The sequence below is a fragment of the Anolis carolinensis genome, chromosome 4 (assembly GCF_035594765.1).
Source record: "Anolis carolinensis isolate JA03-04 chromosome 4, rAnoCar3.1.pri, whole genome shotgun sequence".
In the NCBI taxonomy this organism is placed as follows: Eukaryota; Metazoa; Chordata; class Lepidosauria; order Squamata; family Dactyloidae; genus Anolis; species Anolis carolinensis.
This window is the reverse complement of record NC_085844.1, coordinates 3,594,083-3,618,507: the sequence shown is the minus strand read 5'-3', so window position 1 is coordinate 3,618,507 and position 24,425 is coordinate 3,594,083. Positions and strand designations below refer to the sequence as shown.

Sequence of the window (24,425 nt, the reverse complement as noted above, 5' to 3'; positions counted from 1 at the left end):
CCCAAACAAGAGTCAAAGAACATGAAAGGCACAGCAGACTAATTCATCCAGAGAAATCAGCCATAGCAGAGCACTTGATGAACCAGCCTGGACACAGGATATTATTTGAGAACACAAAAATGCTGGACCATTCCAACAACTATCATGTCAGACTACACAGAGAAGCCATTGAAATCCACAAGCAGGTGGACAACTTCAACAGAAAGGAAGAAACCATGAAAATGAATGAAATCTGGCTACCAGTATTACAAAACTCTAAAATCAAAACAGTAGATGGGAACCAACACTCTGAGGGCTTGACTGAACAAAGGATGCCCCCAGACAAGAGACAAAACCTTTCCAATGCTAATTAGGGTGATTAACTGAAACCTTAATGCTGGCTTCCCAGTGACAAAGGACTCTTGCCACACCTTGGACTCTCCACAGATATATATTCTTTCCTTTCCTTACTTAGTTTATCCATACCTCACAACCTCTGAGGATGCCTGCCATAGATGTGGGTGAAACGTCAGGAGAGAATACTTCTGGAACATGGCCACACAGCCCAAAAGGCAGACTGCGTTGGATAATACAGAATACTGGATAAGTGAAGCTTGGATAAGTGAGACTCTACTGTAACACTGAACCACTGTGTTGTGAAAGAATGCATTTAATGATTTAATAATTCCATTGTGGGAGTTGAAGACCAAAACACCTGGAGTTATCCCATGCCTTTGCTATAGATCCTGAATATTCCAACATAATGTTAAGTCAAGACTAACAATAGGATTTTAGGCCACCGATTTGCAAATTAGCCTCCAGAATGGCTTTCCCGACTTTCCTTGTTGCACCAACCCGCTGCTTCCACCCTTGACTCTATTTCTCCTGCTTCTTTTTCTTCTTCCCTTATTTACCGAACCAGGTGATGTGCTTGTTCTCCCAGGCGCTGGACTTCTTGGTGGGGCCTTCCATGGCCCCCCGGCACGGCGTCCGCCAGAAGGCGTTGACGTGGGCACCAACGTGGAAATCCGCCCGGCGGAGGAGCCGCATCCCGCCAAAACTCTCCTTGGCTGGAAAAAGGAACCAAGACACAGATGTGGTGGTTATGTGATAGAGCAAAGGAATTCTGGAAAAAAAATACAAAGTGAGATTCAGAATATCTTAGAGATACAAATCCCCTGGAGACCAGAAATCTTATTAGGCATACACGAGATGAAGTTGGGGAAAAAATACGGATAAACTATTATTCCTGATGACCACGGCAGGAAGAATATGTTATGCAAAGGTATGGAAGAAAAAAGAATACCAGAAGAAGACAAGTGGATAACAAAAATATTAAGAGATCAGAAACATGGATAGACTTACTTTCCTCATGTCAAAGAACAAGGATCTAAAAATGAAGGAAACAGACTGAAAACAAGTACAGTAGAGTCTCACTTATCCAAGCTAAATGGGCTGGCAGAAGCTTGGATAAGCAAATATCTTGGGTAATAAGGAGGGATTAAGGAAAAGCCTATTAAACATCAAATTAGGTTATGGTTTTACAAATTAAGCACCAAAACATCATGTTATACAACAAACGTGACAGAAAAAGTAGTTCAATACACAGTAATGTTATGTTGTAATTACTGTATTTACGAATTTAGCACCAAAATATCACGATGTATTGAAAACATTGACTACAAAAATGCCTTGGATAATCCAGAACCTTGGATAAGTGAGTCTTAGATAAGTAAGACTCTACCTTACACAAAGGAACAAAAGGATTTTGATTTGAGAAAGAAGACAACGACAATATGAAAAGGAATACCGGAAGAAGGAAAGAAGGGAGATGAAAGAGAAAGAAGGAATAACAAAGAAAAAAGAAAGAAAAGGATAAGACCTCAAGAAGATACCAGGAAGCCAAAAAATATATATTTTCTTTTCTTTTCTTTTTTTTCTTTATAGCTCTTTGTCTGTATCTTTATCTAGTGCTATCACTTGACCCTACAGTATAATAGTACTATTATTAATATCATATAATATCTATAAATGTTATATCTATATAATAAAGATATATAATATCTTTTGGTACGTAGGTTTTTCTTTTCTCTCTTTCTCAGCTTCTTTGATCTATATTTCTAATCTTAACTATATTTTATTATTGTAACGAAAAATCTTAATGAAGAATAGTTTAAAAAAGAAACAGATGGTTCGGGGAAGGAAATCCAGACTACGTGGCCAACCAGACCAAGAGGAAAATCAGAATGAAGTTCTCAGAAAGTTGGGAAAAGATTGAGACAGGAGAGATTAGAGGACTCGAAAAAGAAAGCGGAAACACTTTGCTAGTCCAAACAGCAGCACAGCAAGAAACAGCCTTAGATAGGCAAGTCAGGGTGCTTCCAGGCAGCACCAAATTGCGAGTTTTTCACGAGGGGCAAAAAAAAAAAAAAAAAACCGGGACATTAGAGCAAATCTGCACCCAAGCCTGTTAGTCCCAGGATTTCTGCCTGAGACGTCCAGACTTGCCATTTCGTTACGGGATTTCGAAGCCCGTAAGATGACCACCCTGGGACGTCCGCTGGAAATTTTGGCATTTTTTTTTTAAAAAAAACCTTTAAATGCACAGATGCAAATATGCACATTTTTGTACAAGTTTTGTTCCTGGGTCATACATATCTGTTCCTTATTGCTTTTATCCTGAAAAGACGGCAAAAGTTGACTAGAGGGAGAAAACTTTGTCCTGGCAAGAGAAAGTTTGTCCTCCAAACATTTAATGAAGTTTGTGACACTGTTGGGGAAATCTGCCTGTCAAGTTCGTTTGGTCACAGCCGAAGGAAGAGATAGACAGCAGATTTGGATTTCAGCACTTTTACCATTTGCAAAATAGTGACAGTTGTCAGATCACACTGAGTAAAAGAACTGCCAGACCTTCCTGTTGGAATGGACCTCGAATTATAGTATTTTACAAGCATGCGCAGAAGGCTAACAATGAAAAATTACTGAGTAATGTAATTCTTAGACATGCACAATTGTCCCCAGCTTATATCATTAATAATTAAATCAGGTAAACATCATATACACCGTTGCCCTCAACTTATATTAATAATTAGATCAGGAAAACAGAATGTGAGTACTAGCAGGTAAGACAAATGTCATAACTGTTTACATTACCTGTTCACAATTATCGATATAATTGCATATAACCTTGCATTCTGTCTTAGTTAATTATCATACCATATGACAAACAGTGCATTCTATGAACAGGATTTTGAGTAAGGGGTCATCTAGGTAAGGGATCAAACATTTTCCTACAAAACTCAGCCCCTCACAACACACAAAGAAATTTGTGGGGTGGGACCACTACTTTCCAAGTCAGGACTACACTATTAAATAGGAATTGACACTTTCAAGCCAGGAACAGAACTTCATCATCATTATTATAATTCAGAGGCAGTGTGGCCATCTGTGCAGACAGGTTATCATAAAAATATTGGGAAAGTTGATTACACGGCAAAACCTTTGTTTGTGTGTCAGAAACTCCATTAAACGTGTGGAGGATGAAGTTTCTCGTTAGGATAAAGTTATCACTCTCTTGTCAGTCACCATGTCTTTAGGATACAACCAATCAGAAACTGACATGTATAACCTGGGAACAAACCCATACATAAAAAATTCCTGTATTATGCAAGTGTAGGGATATACAGAGGTTCAAATATTCACATTTTCCGGCCAGAACCGGGATATTCCCACAACTGAACATTTCGAGTTTTTAACGTTTTGTAGCAATTCCTCCAGTGTTTTCACATCGTTTGGCCACCTTTGTTTTGAACAAGGAGCTCCTGGGACAAAGGTACTGTGTGGATGGGCCCAGAGTTAGATGAAAGAGGAGGAAAGGTTCAGAGGACTTTATGACCTGAAGAAAAATAGGATTCAATGGTTCTCACCTTCTGGCAGGTACATGTAGACCAGGAGGTTCCGGTCCCTGTCGGACACTGAAAAAGAGGGAAACACGGTTCACATGGACTGACCATAGCAGAACTGCAAGACTCATATACCAAAATATGATGTCATACACATACCCTAATTTGGACATGTCTACTGCAGATGGTGTTGATGATGGTATCATCATTATCACCATGATCATCCTATTCATATCCTGCCTTTTTCCAACACAGCACAGATAGCCAGTTTGACAACCCTGTCTGAACAGCAATCCTCTATTCCAGCAAATGGAAGGATAGAGAAGGTTGCAGTCATTCTAGCCCAGGCATGGGCAAACTTTAGCCTTCCCTCCAGGTGTTTGGGACTTCAACAACCTACCGGCTGTTAGGAATTGTGGGAGTTGAAGTCCAAAACACCTGGAGGGAAGGCCAAAGTTTGCCCATGCCTGGACTCGTCTTTCTAGGAACAGAACTGCACAGTTCCAGAGCAGCCACTGAGATAACCCTGCCTCATGTTCCAACCAGTCAGACCTATTAAGGTGTTAGAGCTAAAAGATAGACCTTTTATTTATCAATCTCTGAACCCAAAGAGGCTCATAGAGGGAAGCAGGGTCTGTGAGAGAGACTGGCGCTGTGCTAAGTAGGGCTTCGAGGTCACTGGCTTGAAGCCTATGAGAAGCAATGTGTCTCCCTCGTCCTCTGGCCACCTTCTCCGATACGCACCCAGGAATCCCAGCTGGCAACTGTCCACCATGAAGTCCACGCAGTACACTTCCAGAGGCTTGGCGTCCTGGGACACAGAGAGAGATAGGTGGGAGTGAGTGGAATGAAATTGTATGATTGGGGTCTGGCTAAAGGCCTATTGGGCCAGTTACAGTGATTAAGCATAATAATAATAATGTTCGACTTGTGATTTCGTGATACGAAATCCAGCATATCTATCTTGTTTGCTGTGTCATAATAAAATAATAATAATAATAATAATAATAATAATAATAATAATAACAACAGAATATGTAAAGCAAAGTGAAGAACCTGCTTTGATTGAAGTAAAAAATCAGAAACTCCTCAAAGCACAGCAGACAAAAAACCAGTACAAGAAAACCGCACTACAAACTAGAGCTGACAGCTGGCACAACAAAACATTGCATGGAAAGTTCCTTGACAAAATTGAAGGAAAAGCTGATAAGGAGAAGACCTGGCTCTGGCTCACAAATGGGACCCTGAAGAAGGAGACAGAAGGCCTGTAAGAAAATCGCACAGACAGACTACAAACAGAGGCACAACTATGTGGCCCAAATGATTCATTGGAACTTATGCCTTAAGTACCACCTCCCAGCAGCAAAGAACTGGTGGGATCACAAACCTGCAAAAGTATTGGAAAATGAGCACGCAAAGATACTGTGGGACTTCCGAATCCAGACTGACAAAGTTCTGGAACACAACACACCAGACATCACAGTTGTGGAAAAGAAAAAGGTTTGGATCGTTGATGTTGCCATCCTAGGTGACAGTCGCATTGACGAAAAACAACAGGAAAAACTCAGCCGCTATCAGGACCTCAAGATTGAACTTCAAAGACTCTGGCAGAAACCAGTGCAGGTGGTCCCGGTGGTGAGTTATAATCAGAGTTATATCTTCACTCTTCCGTATTTGTCTTGCACTTATTTTTTAAAATACTATACGTATAAGTAAAGACAAAAACGCTGATTATTTGCGTAATCTGTTTAAAAAAACGGAATTATTGGGTATTGTACAATTATATATCTTTATTCAGCTACTTATTTCTAGATTAGATTGACTCATATATTTAAGTACTGTAAAACACTACTGTGTATAACTATAAGTCTTTGAGTAATGATACTACTAGGTGCACTAGAAGAGGAAGAAAGACTACTCGTGAGCAAGACTCCGATGAGGAGCAACAAAGGAAGTGGATCCGGGAAATACTTATGGAGCCTACTGATGATGACTCATTTGAGGGCTTTGAGGGGGATGATGGGGTTGAGAATCAGGAGGATGGGATGACAAGTTCAGAAGATGAGGTAATGGACTGGACTAAGGTGCGAGAGATCCAGGACATCTTTAGAGAACCCACAAGTAGCAACACATTTGAGGGTTGGCACAGTGGGGATCCAGCTGGGTCTTGGGGAATTATGGGTTTGGATAAAAGATGGACTGGGTGGAGGGATTGGCAAGGGGCTTCAGCTGGTGGAGCGTTGTCTGATTCTAGCTCTGAGGAGGAATTGAGGCAACAGGCTGCAGCTGCTAGCAGGGTGTTGGCTGATTCTAGTTCTGAGGATGATTTGTGAATAAAAGTGGGTTTGGGAAATGGATCACCTTTGCAGTCGGCAAAGTGTTGTTGGGTGTTCGTGTGTCTGTATGAGCTGTTTAGGAAGACGTGCTTTGGGAAGACTTCTGTGAACTTGCCTTGCTGCATTCTACGCTTTGGCTCTGTGTATGACTTGGACTGGATTTCGTATTGCTGACTTCTCCTTCTCTGATCTGGACTGGATTTCATATTGCTGACTTCTCCTTCTCTGACCTGGACTGGATTTCGTATTGCTGACTTCTCCTTCTCTGACCTGGACTGGATTTCGTATTGCTGACTTCTCCTTCTCTGACCTGGACTGGATTTCGTATTGCTGACTTCTCCTTCTCTGACCTGGACTGGATTTCGTATTGCTGACCTCTCCTTCTCTGACCTGGACTGGATTTCATATTGCTGACTTCTTCTCTGACCTGGACTGGATTTCGTATTGCTGACTTCTCCTTCTCTGACCTGGAATGGATTTCGTATTGCTGACTTCTCCTTCTCTGACCTGGAATGGATTTCGTATTGCTGACTTCTCCTTCTCTGACCTGGAATGGATTTCGTATTGCTGACTTCTCCTTCTCTGACCTGGAATGGATTTCGTATTACTGACTTCTCCTTCTCTGACCAGATTGGACTCAACGACATCGACATTGTGTTTAGGTGACTTCGACAGACGTCTTTGGGCCCCTGCTGGTTGTCAATTCCTGCCTGCTGACGTCCTGCTGGGAATTGGAGTGCCTTCTTTGTTGTTTTACAAAGTTTGTTTTTAAACCAGATTATACTCCGGTTTAATCTGGGTTATTTGCCAGGGTCTGAGGTTTTGTGTTGTTTGCTGGGAATTCTGTGTTTCACACTGAAGATTAAGTGTTCTGAGCCTTTTGAGTTTGTTTTTGGGCTCCTTTTGGTTGTTAACTAATAAACTGTATTTTTACTAACGTCTGGTCTAGTGCTTTAAGGAGTCTGTGTTGCAACAATAACAGTTGACAACTTGTTTTGCTATTTGGTATGCGTTATAGATATGTGTTTCTTGGATAAGGGGTCAAGGACCCCAATTCCCAAAGGGCCACCTCCCCCCCCCCAAAAAAAACCCAGCTCCGTACCCGGCTGACTAGGGAGAGGGTCTTGCTTTCCTCCTGGTAGCGCAGCAGCGAGATGCTCTTCATGACGTCGGCGGCCAGGATGAAGTTCTTGACACTGATCATCTGGTGGATGTAGAGCTGCGTGTCAATGAAGGCCATCCCCGTCAGGTCATTGTCCTTCAGGCTCCAGAGGAAGATCTGGGGTGGGAGGAGACACAGACGGGGTTCAGGTAGAAGCATAGCTCCTGCCTCTTCCACTATGTCTCCTGACATTTTTTGTTTGTTTGTTCTGACTGTATATTATTTGTTTTATTGGGATTATTTGGGCTTGGCCCCATGTTAGCTCTACGGGGAGATGGATGCAGGATATAAAAATAAAGTTATTATTATTATTATTTTGGTTTCACAACTGTTCATACTCAGAAGGGAGCCACCTTGCCTTCTGCTGTTCCAGAGATGAATTACAATAGTAGTAATAGTTCAGCCCTCCAGGTGTTTTGGACATCAACTCCCCCAATTCCTAACAGCCGGTAGGCTGTTAAGAATTATGGGAGTTGAAGTCCAAAACACCTGGAGGGCTCAAGTTTACCCATTGATCTACAAGATGGACCCTTCCAGAAAAGCCACTGTAAACAATCCCTCCCAGTTCCATCCCAGTAAGAGAAAGGTGCAGGAGAGCCAAAAAGGACATTAGGAAGAACTTCCTGACAGTATGAGCTGTTCAACAGTGGAACTCTCTGCCTCAGAGTGTGGTGGAAGCTCCTTCCTTGAAAACTTTTAAACAGAGGCTGGAAGGCCATCTATCAGGGATGTTTTGATTGTGCTTTTCCTGCATGGCAGGGAGTTGGACCAGATGGCCCAGGTGGTCTCTTCCAACTCTATGATTCTATGATCCTATGACATACTCCCCTTGACCAGTTCCCTGCAGAGATTGTCCACCCAGGCAAAACCAGCTTGAAATGCAACTTTTTAATTGCAGGAAGCTTTTGCAAAGAGAGCTTGCAGTAGCTTAGACACTAAGGACCTCATAACACTTTGCACTGTTTTAAACTTTGTATAGTGTATATTATAACTGTCTTAACTCTTTTAATGTTTTATTTTATTGTATTATGGTGTATCCGCATTAATTGCCAGTTTGTAAGCCACCCTGAGTCCCCTTGGGGGTAGAAATTATAGAAATAAATAAATAAAATAAACACTGACTAGAGCACCTAATTTTATTGTTTTTACCAATAAGAGTTGGTTTTGTAATGTTTTAGTATATTACATACCTTAATTGTTCTATATAGTTTTATATTTATTGGTATCTCTATGTATTATGATTTATCCTTTGATTTGCTGTTTTGATCTGGTTATGTGCTCATTATTATTTACACTGTATCCTCTTTGTTGTGAGACGCCCCAAGTCCCCCTGAGGAGAGGGAACGAGATGTAAACAAAGCTTTATTATTATTATTAGATATCAAGTTTAAATCTGGTGGCTGCTTCCTGCAGAATTCTTGGGCCTATAGTTTATGCATGGGCCTTTAAATTACGCAGCCAGCTAGAGCCAGGCTGTGGCGCAGGCTGGTGAGCAGCCTGCTGCAATAAATCACTCTGACCATGAGGTCATGGCGGGATGAGCACCCGTCAATAAAAAAAAAAATAGCCCCTGCTCGTTGCTGACCTAGCAACCCAAAAGATAGTTGCATCTATCAAGTAGGAAATAAGGTACCACTTATAAAGTGGGGAGGCAAATTTAACTAATTTACGACTTGGAATGAGGAAGTGCCATCACAGTGGATTATGAAGCAGCTGCTCCCCCCTGTGGCCAGAATCGAACATCCCCTCAGGAGAAGGTTAAATTGCCTCTGCGTCTGTCTCTGTCTTGGTTCTATGTGTATATGGGCATTGAATCTTTGCCCTATATGTATATAATGTGATCTGCCCTGAGTCCCCTTCGGGGTGAGAAAGAAGGGAGGAATATAAATACTGTAAATAAATCTATATATATATAAGAGTAATGAAATTTCAGCCTAGGACAAAACAACAAAACTACACATTCGAGAAACACTAAACCTGGCAGCACAACCCCTTCATCCATGCCTCTACATTCATACAAAAAAAGAAAAAAAGAAAAATAAAGTCCTAATTAGAGGGAGAGGAATAATTGTTTTTATCCAATTGCTGCCAGTTAGAAGGCTAAGCTCCGCCCACTTGGTCTCCTAGCAACCCACTCAGCCCAGGGGACAGGCAGAGTTAGGTCTCACTTAGGCCTCTTCCACACTGCCTATAAAATACAGATTATCAGATTTGAACTGGATTATATGGCAGTGTAGACTCAAGGCCCTTCCACACAGCTATATTACCCATTTATAATGGACTTAATGTCAGGGGAAAACCTTGACCCTTGACCTTAACTACCACCAATTCCTTAATACTTTATTTCCCAGACCACCATACTTCGCCACAGCAACGCGTGGCCGGGCACAGCTAGTAAATAAATAAATAAAGAGGTCCTGGGCCTCAGTAAACTACAAAGCCCAGAATTCTGCAGAAGGCAGCAACTGCATTTAAAGTTGCTTTCTTCTGCAGAATTCTGGGCTTTGTAGTTTACCGAGGCCCAGGACCTCTTCGGCTGTGTAATTTAGATGCTCTGATGAAGTCCTGAGCAGAGAACGGAGCTGAGGGCACAACCTTTTGCAAAAGCAGACCTTCCTTCCTTCCTTGGGTGTCTCACCTTCTGGCCAATGGCAGACACCAGGTAGCCGTTGCAGTGGCAGAGGGCGGTCACGGGCCCCTTCTGCTCCTTCTCGTACAGCACCTTGAACTTGTTCTTGGTGAGGGGCTGCCCGGGCTCCGGGACCACTTCAATGATGTCCATAATCAAGATCTGCAAAGATAGGGAACACATGAGATAAGGCACCAAAATTTCAAACTTTGACTAGTTTACTTGCAAGAAGGTCATAGGGGACTCAACAAAGTCCCCCATGACCTTCGTGCAAGCAAACTAGTCCAAATGTGGGCTAGGCAAGGCTACTATTAGGTGGATATGGAATTGGTTAAGCAACCGAACCCAAAGCATGCTTCTCCCCAGTGGTTCCTCTTTTTCATCCTGGAAAGAAGTGACTAGTGGAGTGCCATGAAGAGCGTTCGGTCCTGGGTCCAAGTTCTGTTCAGGATCTTTATTAATAACTTTGGATGAAGGTTTAAAGCAGGGGTCCCTAAACTACAGCCGTGGGCCACATGTGGTCCATCGAAGCCATTTATCCAGCCCCCACAGCACAAAGGCAGAAGAGGTTGGACTCAATGGCCCAAGGGGTGTCTTCAAACCCACTTTATCATCATCATCATCATCATCATCATCGAGGCTGAGAAGCCATCTGTCAGGGGTACTTTGCTTGTGCTTTTGGTGCACAAAAGCAGAAGACGGTTGGATTCAATGGCCCAAGGGGTCTCTTTCAACCATTATTATTATTATTATTATTATTATTATTATTATTATTATTATTATTATTATTATTACTGCTCGGTGGCCAACTATAGTCCAGCCCTCCAACGGTCCGAAGGATCATGAACTGTCCCCCTGTTTAAAAAGTTTGGGGACCCCTGGTTGAGAGGGCACGCAAATCCACTACTCGTTCCCATCTGACTCCAAGGAAGCCCCTCGGGTGCTGAACCAGTGCCTGGCCGCTGTGGCGGACTGGATGAGGAGGAACAAGCTGAGGATCAATCCTGACAAGACAGAGGCCCTCCTGGTCAGTCGCGCGTCGGATCGGGGTATTGGGTGGCAACCTGTGCTGGACGGGGTTGCACTCCCCCTGAAACCACAGGTCCGCAGTTTGGGGGTCCTCCTGGATTCAGCGTTGACGCTTGAGGCTCAGGTGTCGGCGGTGGCCGGGAGGGCCTTTGCACAACTCAAACTTGTGCGCCAACTGCGACCATACCTCGTGAAGTCTGACTTGAACACAGTGGTCCATGCCTTAGTTACCTCTAGACTGGACTACTGCAATGTGCTCTACGTGGGGCTTCCCTTGAAGACGGCCCGGAAATTACAATTGGTCCAGCGGTCGGCGGCCAGACTAATAACAGGGGCGAGTTACAGGGAGAGATCCACTCCCTTGTTCAAGGAGCTCCACTGGCTGCCGTTCATTTTCCGACCCCAATTCAAGGTGCAGTCCATCACTTATAAAGCCCTAAACGGTTTGGGACCCACCTACCTTCGTGACCGTATCTCCCACGATAAACCTGCCCGATCTCTCCGATCGTCTGGGGAGGCCCTCCTTACGCCACTGCCTATATCCCAGGCCCGCCTTGTGGGTACTAGGGAGAGGGCCTTCTCTGCTGTGGCCCCCCGACTGTGGAATTCACTGCCCACTGAGATTAGGCAAGCTCCCACTCTATTAGCTTTTAAATTTTTTTAAAAAACATGGCTCTTCCGCTGCGCTTTTGGAGAGTAACTGTTATTTATTCCTTTTCTTGCTCCTCTCCAACATCTTTCCTCTAGACGGTTCCACTTTTGTATGTTCCTGCTCCCCGTGGTCTCCATTCCCTTTATCTTTCTCACCCGAGTTTTTATCTTTGTACTCATGCGGCCGGCCCTGTTTTTACTGTTTCTTTGATTTGCGTTGTAGTGTATATTGTATATTATTACTTATTGTATTGTTTAATTGCTCTATGTTATGTTGTATTTATACTTGTTATATTGTTTGCTCTGGGCATGGCCCCATGTGAGCCGCCCCAAGTCCCCGTTGGGGAGATGGTGGCGGGGTATAAATAAAGTTTTATTATTATATTATTATTACCTACCTACCTTTCTACCCATTTACATTGCAATAGCAGCAATAGCATACATAGTGGAAGCAACCAAGTTGGTCTACCTGCAGCCAGCAGGCAAAGCCTAAGGCACGGGACTAGGGGGATTTGACCTGGATTGCAGTTGGCAACTGAGGAAACTGTGGAAACAGTGTGATATCTCCCATTGGTTCATCTAATGCAAGCCCTGCCAAAGAAACAATGGAATAGGAGCAAAGAGAAGAAGCTGTGCCATTGTTAGACCTTGGACTTTAGATGAACAAGACTGTTTCTGATGACCAAGTGAAAGCTCAAATACTGCAAAATCCCCAGACTCCGTGGCCAGGATATGCAATTCCTGTGGATAAGAAGAGGCATCTCAGATTTCAACCCAAATGGTTCAGCAGATTTCCCCTGGTTGGCCTACTCATGTCATGTACAAGGTGTGCTCTATAAGTACGGTGTGGTGTTTGAAGGAGAAGGTGGAGGCCATTTGTGCGATGGGAAGATGCAACAGAAGTCTTCACTGGGCACCAAAAAACGGAGTCCCATCAGAACAACTTGTCTTTGGCTGAAAACTTCTTGCTAAGTCACAGTGGGAAACATCTTGATGGAACTTGTCATCACGAGAAAGGAAATCAAAAGAAAACAGAACAAAACTTCTGCCAGTTGTGGAAATGATGGTCCTTTGTGGCCAACAAGAGGGAGCAGTGATGTCACCTATGAAGAACCTTTGCACAATGATGTTCATTTCAAGGCCTTGCTGAGATCTTGTGTCAGACCTGAAAAGTCATCTCGGGGGGAAAAAGGTTTCAACCCCTCACAAAAATTTTCTGGTGACAGGCCTGCAAGCAACTGTCGGGGGATGATGGGGTGCAGAGTGGATTCCAAAATTCATCATCCTCGCCTCACCTCCTTCTCCAGACTGTATTCCCATGCTGAGAAACAGCACTGGTCAAACATAACACTCCAGCAGACGAAGTCCAACTGTTGATTAACTTTATTTACATGTCTATTTACAGTTTGCATTTCTCGGCTTCAGAGCATAGCTTTCATAATCCATCTTCAGAGAAAGCTCAAGCCGAACAACACAGATAAGATAACACACACATTCCTCTGTCCAGAGGAAGTTCCAAACCCTCAAAGGCAGGAAATCAATCCTGATAGGTCATAACAATCACAACAGGCTGTCAGTCAAAACTAGCCTGCTGTTAACTATCTCATTACTGAAAAATACACACTCTTGCTCATCAGCAGTAAACACTTGATTTACATTTCATACAAATACAACCATACTCCAACAGCAGCTTGGAAGGCTGAGGCCCCTGATGGGTTTGGGATGGCAAGAGACAGACGTGGGATGGACTCACCCTTCCCCGGCAGGTCACCTCCTCTCCTTGCATGAGGCAGGTCCCGACGGCGATGTAGCCCTTCAGGCCGGAGACGGTCTCCTCGCTCTTCAAAGACACCGTCTTCATGCAGGTCACGTGCTCCCACTCCTCCAGGTCGATCCTGGACGTCCAAAACATTAGAAGGAGCGACTAGGGGAGATGTCCTCACCTGCACCTGCCCCTTCCCAAAAGGGCTGGCCCCTTTGCAAACCAACAACAAAGGGCAGAGACAACTCGTCGCCAGAGCTTTACAAACATTTCATTTTGGACTGGCACCATTCCTCAACACAGTCGTTCGGTTGTATTTGCCAAATTATTGCGAGCCAATAGAGAGGCTATACTATGTTATAATGTGGGATACTGTATTAGTTAGGCCTATGACTGTATTGCAATATTAATTATTGCAAACCAAAACAGAGGCTATGTTATGGTATAGTATAGGGTATTGAATTAGTTAAGCCCATGACGGTATTGCAATATAGAAGCTATACTATGGTATAGTATGGGGTATTGTATTACTTAGGCCTATGACGGTATTGCAATATTGATTATTGCTGTTGTGGTTCAGTCTGATGATGAAGAGGGATTTGGGTTTATGCAGGCTGACTAAGGAAATGTTGAAGGCTCTGAATTGTCAGAGGTCGCGCAGGCTAGCAGTGAAGCAGAAGTTTGTGATAAACAGACTAGTATTGAAGCAGAAGTCAGTGATATGGGTGACCTTTCACAGGATTCAGAACATTAACAAGGCTCAGGTGGCTCTGGCAGCGAGTCAGAGGAGTCTTCCTTAGATGGGGATAAAAAGTTAAGAGTTCATCGTCCCAGGCGTTCTCTGAGAATAGCTGGTAAATGTGTGGAAACTCAAGGACAAAGTAATGCTTTTTTAACCTGTAAGCATGATTAAATAGGGAGAAACAGGGAAAGATTTTAGACGAAGCAATGTTGATTTTGGAAGCTAAGTTCCTGCCTTGTATCTGCTTATGGAAAAGGATTCTTGCTTTTGTTCATGCCTGGATCCTGTGTTTGGATTGTATTTTGAAGTTCATACTGCCTTGTTTTCAGGACTGATTTAATATTAGAGACTTTGAACTATATTCTACATATTGCCTTTGCATTTGGATTATTGCTTTCTTTAGTCCCTTTTATTCAGACTTTGCTATCTTTTATTAATAAACTGTAAAAACCAAGTCTGCTGTGGTGGAGTGTGTCTTAAGAGCAAGGTGAACCAGCGCTGAGGTGCAACAATTGCAAGCCAATACAGAGGCCATGCTATAGTATCCACAAACCATCCATTTTGTGAACTCTAGTACGCTGTTGTAAATTAATATGGATGTTTGTTTACATTTTATGTTATTATATAATTTTGTTTGACTACGAGTATTTTAATTGATTGATGTTGGGTTTAATTTACTGATGTTAGGCCTTAATTTGATGTAAGGGTTTAATGTTATTCTTATATGTGGGGTTTCTCTGGGATTTTATGTCAGTATTTGTTTGTTTTACGGAGGCATTGAATGTTTTCGTTGCATGTTGGAATCTGCCCTGAGTCCCCTTGGGGAAATAGACAGGGCAGAATACAAATAAAGTTTTATTATGATTCGTTTTATTATTATAGTATGGGGTATTGTATTAGTTAGGCCTATGAATGTATTGCAAAATTAATTATGCAAGGCAATACAGAGGCTGTACTATGGTATAGTAGGGGGTATTCTATTACTTAGGCCTACGACGGTATTGCAATATTGATTATTGAGTTGTTGTGTGTCTTTCGGGCTGTGTGGCCATGTTCCAGAAGCATTCTCTCCTGACGTTTCGCCCACATCTATGGCAGGCATCCTCAGAGGTTGTGAGGGCTTGATTATTGCAAGCCAATATAGAGGCCATGCTATAGTGTCCACGAACCATCCATTTTGTGGACTCTAGTAGGCTGTTGTAAATTAATATGGATGTTTGTTTACATTTTATGTTATTACATAATTTTGTTTGACTACGAGTGCTTTAATTGATTGATGTTAGGTTTGATTCACTGATGTTAGACTTTAATTCAATGTTAGATTTTAATGTTATTTTCATCTGCGGATTTCTCTGGGATTTTATGTCAGTATTTGTTTGTTTTATGGAGGCATTGAACGTTTGCCATTGTATGTTGGAATCTGCCCTGAGTTCCCTTGGGGAGGCGGATAGGGCAGAATACAAATAAAGTTTTATTATGATTAGTTTTATTATTATAGTATGGGTATTGTATTAGTTAGACCTATGAATGTATTATCGATGTGAGAGTTGAACTGAGACACTTACAGCTCTCTGTCTCAATTCTTCCCTCCATCAGCAATCTAGCATCTGCTTAGATACATGAACAAACATCCACACATCGCTGTCTGCCGATCCCAGCGGTTCAGAGCTTTTATTGAAGTTATTTACAGTTATGTATACAAGCGCAGCTAACACACATGTCTGGCAGAATCGATGGTGACCAATGAATAAACTTATCAGTAAAACTTGTCACCTCCCACATTCCATTCCCAGTGACTGATGTGCGGCTACATAAGCGGAAGCTGAATAATGTCACTCTAGGCAGTAAGTCTACTTCTATGCATTTAACCATTCCTCTGCTGGAATGCTTACCGAAGCACCACACACTAACAATGAGTGAATATTTCACACAATATATAAACCATTATTCTGACATGTATTGCAATATTAATTATTGCAAGCCAATACAGAACCTATGGTATAGTACAGTACAGGGCATTGTATTGCTATGCCTGTGACTATATTGCAATACTAATGATTGCTAGTCAATACAGAGGTATAATCTTAGGCAGGGGTCCCCAAACTAAGGCCCGTGGGCCAGATGAGGCCCTCCAAGGTCATTTACCTGTCCCCTGTCCTAAACTTTAAACTTAGGATTGACCTAAGTCTGCTTCGTCTTTGGAGGTCTCTTTGCTTACCTATGGTCTTATGAGACTATCTAGATGGTCTTTGAAGGCCTCTTTGCTTAGCTACGGCCTTATGAGACCATCTAGATGGCTTTTGGAGGTAATTTTCCTTACCTATGGTCATATGAGACTGTCTAGATGGTCTTTGAAGGCCTCTTTGCTTAGCTACGGCCTTATGAGACCATCTAGATGGCTTTTGGAGGTAATTTTCCTTACCTATGGTCTTATGAGACTATCTAGATGGTCTTTGAAGGCCTCTTTGCTTAGCTACGGCCTTATGAGACCATCTAGATGGCTTTTGGAGGTAATTTTCCTTACCTATGGTCATATGAGACTGTCTAGATGGTCTTTGGAGGTCTCTTTCCTTATCTATGGTCTTTTGATGGCCTTATGAGATCATCTAGATAGTCTTTGAGGGTCGCTTTCCTTACCGATGGTCTTATGAGACCATCTAGATGGTCTTTGGAGGTCTCTTTGCTTACCTATGGTCTTGAGATCACCTCTTGGATATTATATTAGTTAGGCCTATGACTGTATTGCAAGTCCTCTCACCTGGTGTTTGGAATGGTCTCCCAACTGACCGGAGAGATCAGCTGGATGGAAAAGGCCTCTTGAAGCGGATGGATGTAGCGGTCATCTGGACAGGACAGAGGCACAGGAGAGAAAGAAAGAAAATTGCCGCACAATTAGTTGATGCTGTAGCCAGTCTGGGACTTAAAGGGCCTTACAAATATTAAAATCACTTATCTCAGGCATAGGCAAACTTGGGCCCTCCAGTTGTTTTGGACTTCAACTCCCACAATTCCTAACAGCCTACCGGCTGTTAGGAATTGTGGGAGTTGAAGTCCAAAACAACTGGAGGGCCGAAGTTTGCACATACCTGGAGGCACACAGCACACAAAAATGTGTACTTGAAAGATAGGATAAGGTCAGGGTGGCCAAAACCTTCACCAGGAACACATTTCAACACACCTCGCTCGATGGTCTCAAACTCCTTCTCCTCCCCTGTCATACGAGGGATCCGAGAGCAAGCGTTGTTGATGCTGGTGGCCACGGCGTAGACCTGACAAGAAAAACAAATTTGTTCAAGTGCCGAAGGGAGAAAGAGGCTGAAAGGACGCTGGTGTCGCACCTCAGGTTAGCTTCACCTTGCTAAAGACACCAGGTCGCACACAGGAAGCAGTCTTTTGTAGTTTGTTTAGAAAATTGGCAAAAGGTAGTTCGTAAAAGATAAAAGTTCAGTTTCAAAAGATAAGTACAAAACAAGGCTGTAAGCAATAAGTCCATAGAAACATAGCGCATGAAACAAGGTCCTTTTCATAGAAGCCAAAAGTCCCAGCAAATAGAATATCTCCACATGATCATATAGTGAAGCAAACTTGGCACAGGAAAGCAGACTTGCTTCTTGATCAAATGATGAAGTTGCATTGACAGAGATCTCCCTTTCAGCAGACTGTTTTTTTTAATATATATTTTTATTGAAGTTTTACCTTATTTTAAAAGCATGACATGAAAGCATTTCTTTGCCCTTTGACCTCCTGTTTATTAGCTACTAGCTGTGCCCGGCCACGCGTTGCTATGGCAAAGTGGTGGTGGTATTGGTTAAAAATTGTTGTGTAATTTTTATTTGACGTTATTTGTATTTTTAAATTAATTTTATTGTAAGTTATCTTTTTATTTATTATATTTTATTATTTTCTTGTATAATTTTTAGTTATTTTTTGTTATTATGGTATTTTATTGTATTAATTTTTTAGTGCTTTTAATAATTTTTTAGTGTTTTTTATTATTTTTTTATTGGGTTGCTAGGAGACCAAGTTGGAGGAGCTTAGCTTTCTAACTGGCAGCAATTGGATAAAAGCAATTCTTCTTCTCTCGCTAATTAGGACTTTATTTTTCTTTTCTTTTTGTTGTATCAACCTAGAGCAGTGGATGATGGGTTGTGTCATCAAATTTCGAGGTTAGGGGGCCTGTAGTTTTGTTGTTTTGTGGGTCGCCGTGATGCCATCACTATTTTATATATATAGATTCGAATACTTCTACGCAACTCTCTAAATTCCAATCTCGTAGCCCGATCAAGAGACGCGGCCTCAGAGTCAAGGCCACTTAGCTTGTTAGAGTTATCAGGCGGAGGCAAAGAGCTACCCTCCCTTTCTGCTTCCTGCACCTGAAATCCGTCATTAGAAACATCAGAAACAACATCATCATTTCTACCCATGGGAACAACTCCCTGCTCATCATTTCCCACAGCATCAGATTCATCTTCAAATTCATTCTGCTGAATCCCATCACTATGCACATATAACCCAGAATCCTCATCAGCATCACACAAAGGCACATCAGAGTCACACAAAGGCAAAGGCTGAGTCACAACAGCTGGCACGCTCGGGATGACATTCAAGGGGCCAGGTTCATGTTGGATTATGGTTGTATGTGTATGAAATGTAAATCAAGTGTTTCTGCTGTTTTTGCAAGAGTGTGTGTTTCAGTAATGAAACAGTTAACAGCAGGCTAGTTTTGACTGACAGCCTGTTGTGACTGCTATGACCTATCACGCATGATTTCCGGCTTTGGAGGTCAGAACTTCCTTCGGACTGAGGAATGTGTTTTCTTATCTCTGTTTGTTGCGCTGGTACTTGCTGAGGCGAAAGGCTATAGAAGAATGCCAGCTCAGAGGCTTTTGCTGTGCTTTGTAAATTTGTATTATAGATATTGAAATAAATGTTTGGACTTCAGACTACAGATGTGTTTGAGTCTGACATTTAAACAGAGGAATTGGTGTGGCAGACGATTGCAACTAATTCATCAGGGTGCTGGAGCAGATGATTGATGGAGCTTGAAGAAACACACCCACCACGCACCCTGAACCCCACGCTGACAGTTCACACATCCTGACCCCTGTGCGTGTCGAGCCACAACACACACATGTACCACATACAGACCAACCTTAGACTCCACGTGGTAGGCGACGTAGTGCACTGTGCAGCGGAGTGGGATCTTCCGGACAGGCCAAGGCGCATCGTAGGAAAGGTAGGCGGGCAAGACGCTGATGCGCAGCTCCCCCTAAAGAGGCACATGGGGGGCAAAAAAGGTCAAGGAAGGGTCATGCATCCCAGGAAATCCCCAGGAAGACTCTGGAAGATCTCCTCTTCCTAGTGGGCAAAGGGTCTTTCAATGCAGCCACAGGAAAGAGAGGAAGGGAGGGGAAATAAGGAGGAGAGGGGGAGAAGAAAGAGAAAAGAAGAGAAGAAGAGAAGAGGAGGGAGGGAAGGGAAATAAGGAGAGAGAGGGAAGGAGGGAAAGAGGGAGAGAAGGAGAGGGAGGCAGGAGAACAGAAAAGAAGAGAAGAGAAAAAAGGAGGGAGGGAAGGAAGGAAAAAGAAGATGAGGGAAGAGGGAAGGAAGGAAGGTAGAAAGAAGAGGGGGAGAAAGGAAGGAAAAGAAGAAAAGAGAAGAGGAGGGAGGGAGGGAGGGAGGAAAGGAAGGAAGGAAGAGAAGAAAAGAGGAAGGGAGGAAGGAAGGAAGGAAGGAAGGAAGGAAGGAGGGAGGGAAGGAAGGAAGGAAGAAGGAAGAAAGGAAGGAAGGAAGGAAGGAAGGAAGGAAGGAAGGAAGGAAGGGAGGGAGGGAGGGAGGGAGGGAGGGAGGGAGGGAGGGAGGGAGGGAGGGAAGGAAGGAAGGAAGGAAGGAAGGGAAGAAAAGAGGAAGGAAGGAAGGAAGGAAGGAAGGAAGGAAGGAAGGAAGGAAGGAAGGGAGGGAGGAAGGAAGGAAAGAAGGAAAGAAAAGAGGAAGGAAGGAAGGAAGGAAGGAAGGAGGAAGGAAGGAAGGAAGGAAGGAAGGAAGGAGGAAGGAAGGAAGGAAGGAAGGAAGGAGGGAGGGAGGGAGGAAGGAAAGAAAAGAGGAAGGAAGGAAGGAAGGAAGGAAGGAAGGAAGGAGGAAGGAAGGAAGGAAGGAGGGAGGGAGGGAGGGAGGGAGGCAGAGAAGGAAGGAAGGAAGGAAGGAAGGAAGGAAGGAAGAGAAGAAAAGAGGAAGGAAGGAAGGAAGGAAGAAGGAAGGAAGGAAAGGAAGGAAGGAAGGAAGGAAGGAAGGAAGGAGGGAGGGAGGGAGGGAAGGAAGGAAAGAAGGAAAGAAAAGAGGAAGGAAGGAAGGAAGGAAGGAAGGAAGGAAGGAAGGAGGAAGGAAGGAAGGAAGGAAGAAAGGAAGGAGGAAGGAAGGAAGGAAGGAAGGAAGGAAGGAAGGAAGGAGGGAGGGAGGGAGGGAGGGAGGAAGGAAAGAAAAGAGGAAGGAAGGAAGGAAGGAAGGAGGAAGGAAGGAAGGAAGGAAGGAAGGAAGGAAGGAGGGAGGGAGGGAGGGAGGTAGGCAGAGAAGGAAGGAAGGAAGGAAGGAAGGAAGGAATGGAAGGAAGGAAGGAAGAGAAGAAAAGAGGAAGGAAGGAAGGGAAGGAAGGAAGGAAGGAAGGAAGGAAGGAAGGAGGCAGGCAGGGAGGGAAGGAAGGAAGGAAGGAAGGAAGGAAGGAAGGAAGGAAGGAAGGAAGGAAGGAAGGAAGGAAGGAAGGGAAGAAAAGAGGAAGGAAGGAAGGAAGGAAGGAAGGAAGGAAGGAAGAAGGAAGGAAGGAAGGGAAGAAAAGAGGAAGGAAGGAAGGAAGGAAGGAAGGAAGGAAGGGAGGAGGGAGGGAGGGAGGGGAAGGAAGGAAAGAGGAAAGAAAAGAGGAGGGAAGGAAGGAAGGAAGGAAGGAAGGAAAGGAGGAAGGAAGGAAGGAAGGAAGGAAGGAGGAAGGAAGGAAGGAAGGAGGGGAGGGAGAGGAGGGAGGGAGGGAGGGAGGGAGGGAGGAAGGAAGGAAAGAAAAAGAGGAAGGAAGGAAGGAAGGAAGGAGGAAGGAAGGAGGAAGGAAGGAAGGAGGGAGGGAGGAGGGAGGTAGGCAGAGAAGGAAGGAAGGCAAGGAAGGAAGAAGAAGGAAGGAAGGAGGAAGGAAGGAAGAGAAGAAAAGAGGAAGGAAGGAAGGAAGGAAGGAAGAAGGAAGGAAGGAAGGAAGGAAGGAAGGAAGGAAGGAAGGAGGAAGGAAGGAAGGAAAGGAAGGAGGAGGGAGGGAGGGAGGGAAGGGAAGGAAGGAAGGAAGGAAGGAAGGAGAAGGAAGGAGGGAGGGAGGGAGGGAGGGAGGAAGGAAGGAAAGAAAAGAGGAAGGAAGGAAGGAAGGAAGGGAAGGAAGGAGGGAGGGAGGGAGGGAGGGGGAGGGAGGAAGGAAGGAAAGAAAAGAGGAGGAAGGAAGGAAGGAAGGAAGGAGGAAGGAAGGAGGGAGGGAGGGAGGGAGGAAGGAAGGAAGAAGAAAGAGGAAGGAAGGAAGGAAGGAAGGAAGGAGGAAGGGAAGGAAGGAAGGAAGGAGGGAGGGAGGGAGGGAGGTAGGTAGCAGGGAAGGAAGGAAGGAAGGAAGGAAGAGAAGAAAGAGGAAGGAGGAAGAAGGAGAAGGAAGGAAGGAAAGGAAGGGAAGGAAGGAAGGAGGAAGGAGGAAGGAATGAGGGAGGGAGGAGGGAGGGAAGGAAGAAGGAAGGAAGGAAGGAAGGAAAGGAAGGAGGAAGGAAGGAAGGGAAGAAAAGAGGAAGGAAGGAAGGAAGGAAGGAAGAAGAAGGAAGGAAGGAAGGAAAGAAGGAAGGAAGGAGGAAGGAGGAGGCAAGGAAGGAGAAGGAAGGAAGGGAAGAAAGAGGAAGGAAGGAGGAAGGAAGGAAGGAAGTAAGGAGGGGAGGGGAGGGAGGAAGGAAGGAAGGAAGGAAGGAAGGAAGGAAGGAAGGAAGGAAGGAAGGAAGGGAAGAAAAGAGGAAGGAAGGAAGGAAGGAAGGAAGGAAGGAAGGAAGGAAGGAAGGGAAGAAGGAGGAAGGAAGGAAGGAAGGAGGAGGGAGGAAGGAAGGAAGGAAGGAAGAAGGAAGGAAGGAAGGAAGGAAGGAAGAAAAGAGAAGAGAAGAGGAAGAGGACGGAAGGAAGGAAGTAAATAGGAATGGGAGGGAGAGATGGAATGGAGGAAGAAAATAATAAGGCCAGGAAGGGAAGGAGGGAAGGAGGGAGGGAGAAGAGGAAGGAGGAAAATAGGAATGAGAGGGAATGAATGAAGAAAATAATAGCATTAGGAGGGGAAGGGAAGGGAAGGAAGAAGGAAAGGGAAGGCAAAAGGAGGGAAGAGAAGAGAAGCAAAGTGAAGAGGAAGGAAGGAAAGAGGAGGGAAGGAAGGAAATAGGAATGGGAAGGAGGGAATGAAGGAAGAAAATAATACCAAGGAGGGAAAATAAGGTGAGGGAGGAAGGAAAGGATGGAAGAAAGACTGGAGAATGAAAGAGGAAGGAGAGAGAAAGAAGGAATTAAGAAGGAGAGAGAGGGATGAAAGAAGGAATTAAGGAAGGAAGGAATTAAGTAAGGAAGGAAGGAAGGAAGGAAGGAAGGAAGGAAGGAAGGAAGGAAGGAAGGAAGGAAGGAAGGGAAAAAAGAAAGGAAAGAGGCATGCCTGTCCGACGGGGAGAAGTCAGACAACCCCGGGCGGGACCTGCCACCCAAGCCCGACGTACCTGTCGGTTGAAGTAGAGGAAGCCTTTGGGGCAGTTGACGTTGTGGAAGGGGGCAAAGGACTCGATGGGGCCGTCGATGGTCATGGGGTGGAGGCGCAGGGCCCCCCGAGAGGTGACCAGCAGCCAGTGGGGAGAAGGCCCACAGATGAACACCTGCGAGGAACAAACACACGTCACATCCACGACTGACACCCAGGGACCGTGGTGGAGGCTCCTTCTTTGGAGGCTTTGAAGCAGAGGCTGGATGGCCATCTGTCGGGGGTGCTTTGAATGCGATTTCCTGCTTCTTAGCAGGGGGTTGGACTGGATGGCCCATGTGGTCTCTTCCTACTCTACTATTCTATGATTCTATGATTCTATGACCGCACCCCAAATGAACAGTCACAGAAGCGGCAGAAATACACAATGCCAGAAAACCGCACAATTATGAAATGCTACTACAAATCTGAACCTCAAAGGCGTGGCTACCAAAAAAGGATGCATCAACTGTGGAAACAAGAGTACCCTGACTCACAGATAACAGAACCCCGACTGGCTGACCAACGAAGATTCATAATCAGAAACAAAGTGTTCAGTGAAGTTGAACTTGAAGAAATCCAGAAAATTTGCAAAGTAAATTACCATCAGACCACAGCACAGACAGCAGCAGAGACTCCAGCAACACTTGGAATGGTGGAACAGATTGAACCAGAAGAAAGTGTGGAGCTTTTGCAAGAATTTGATGAACCAGCACTTGAAACATCTGCTGAACCACCAGGAACCTTGACAGCAAGACAACAAGAGCTCAAGGATAAGATCATGGCTCATGCTGCAGCAAATGCAATAAGAAAGCGGCTCCCAACTCTAAAAACAGTGCCCAAGAGACACCTGGCGCCTCTCATGAAAGATGTGAATGCAGCACTCTCCACTGTCCAAATAACATCAATTGAACAAACAAACCAGTATGCCTACAGTGCAGCAGTGATAGTAACAGAAGAGCTTGGGCTCCTACAACCAAGGCAGCCCCAAAGAAAATCGACTGGAAAACCAAAGTGGAAGGTCAGGCTAGAGTTGAAAATCAAAAAGCTTAGATCAGATGCAAGTAACCTGAAAAATATGAAAGAGAAGAAACTGAAGAACGACAAAATCAAGCAATACCTGATCCGAAAGTACTGGCTGAACACCAGAAAAATTGAAGAAGCTTTGGAAATTGTGAAAGAACAAATTACAGCAACAGCCAGAAAAATTGAAAGGTATGAAGCCAGAATCATCCAGTACAGACAAAATCAACTGTTTCAATCAGACCAAAGACGGTTCTATCAAAGCCTGAACCAAAAAACAGACACAGTAACCATAAAGCCAGAGAAAACTGCAACAACAAAGTTCTGGAAAGAGCTTTGGGAAAACAATAAGAACTACAACAAAAACACTGGGTGGATAAAGGAGTTTGAAGGAAAATTCTCACAGAACAAAATGGAACTGATGGAAATAACAACTGAAATGA

The 24,425-nt window shown here is 44.1% G+C and overlaps 1 protein-coding gene across 3 annotated transcripts in view; it reads right to left on the bottom strand.

The window, feature by feature from the left end:
• Positions 1-24,425, bottom strand: part of cpsf1 (cleavage and polyadenylation specific factor 1) — an 86,802-nt gene that overhangs the window by 2,707 nt on the left and 59,670 nt on the right. For 2 of the 3 annotated variants that reach the window (XM_062979888.1, XM_062979889.1), the window contains exons 26-35: positions 22,943-23,095; positions 19,345-19,461; positions 17,371-17,461; positions 16,952-17,035; positions 13,442-13,593; positions 10,018-10,170; positions 7,320-7,496; positions 4,626-4,692; positions 3,906-3,953; positions 894-1,049 (exon numbers count right to left, since the gene is read on the bottom strand). In XM_062979888.1, coding sequence (XP_062835958.1) covers positions 894-1,049; positions 3,906-3,953; positions 4,626-4,692; positions 7,320-7,496; positions 10,018-10,170; positions 13,442-13,593; positions 16,952-17,035; positions 17,371-17,461; positions 19,345-19,461; positions 22,943-23,095 — 1,198 coding nt within the window. Of the gene's footprint in view, positions 1-893; positions 1,050-3,905; positions 3,954-4,625; positions 4,693-7,319; positions 7,497-10,017; positions 10,171-13,441; positions 13,594-16,950; positions 17,036-17,370; positions 17,462-19,344; positions 19,462-22,942; positions 23,096-24,425 lie in introns of all 3 variants that reach the window. The other variant, XM_062979890.1, reaches the window with a different exon arrangement.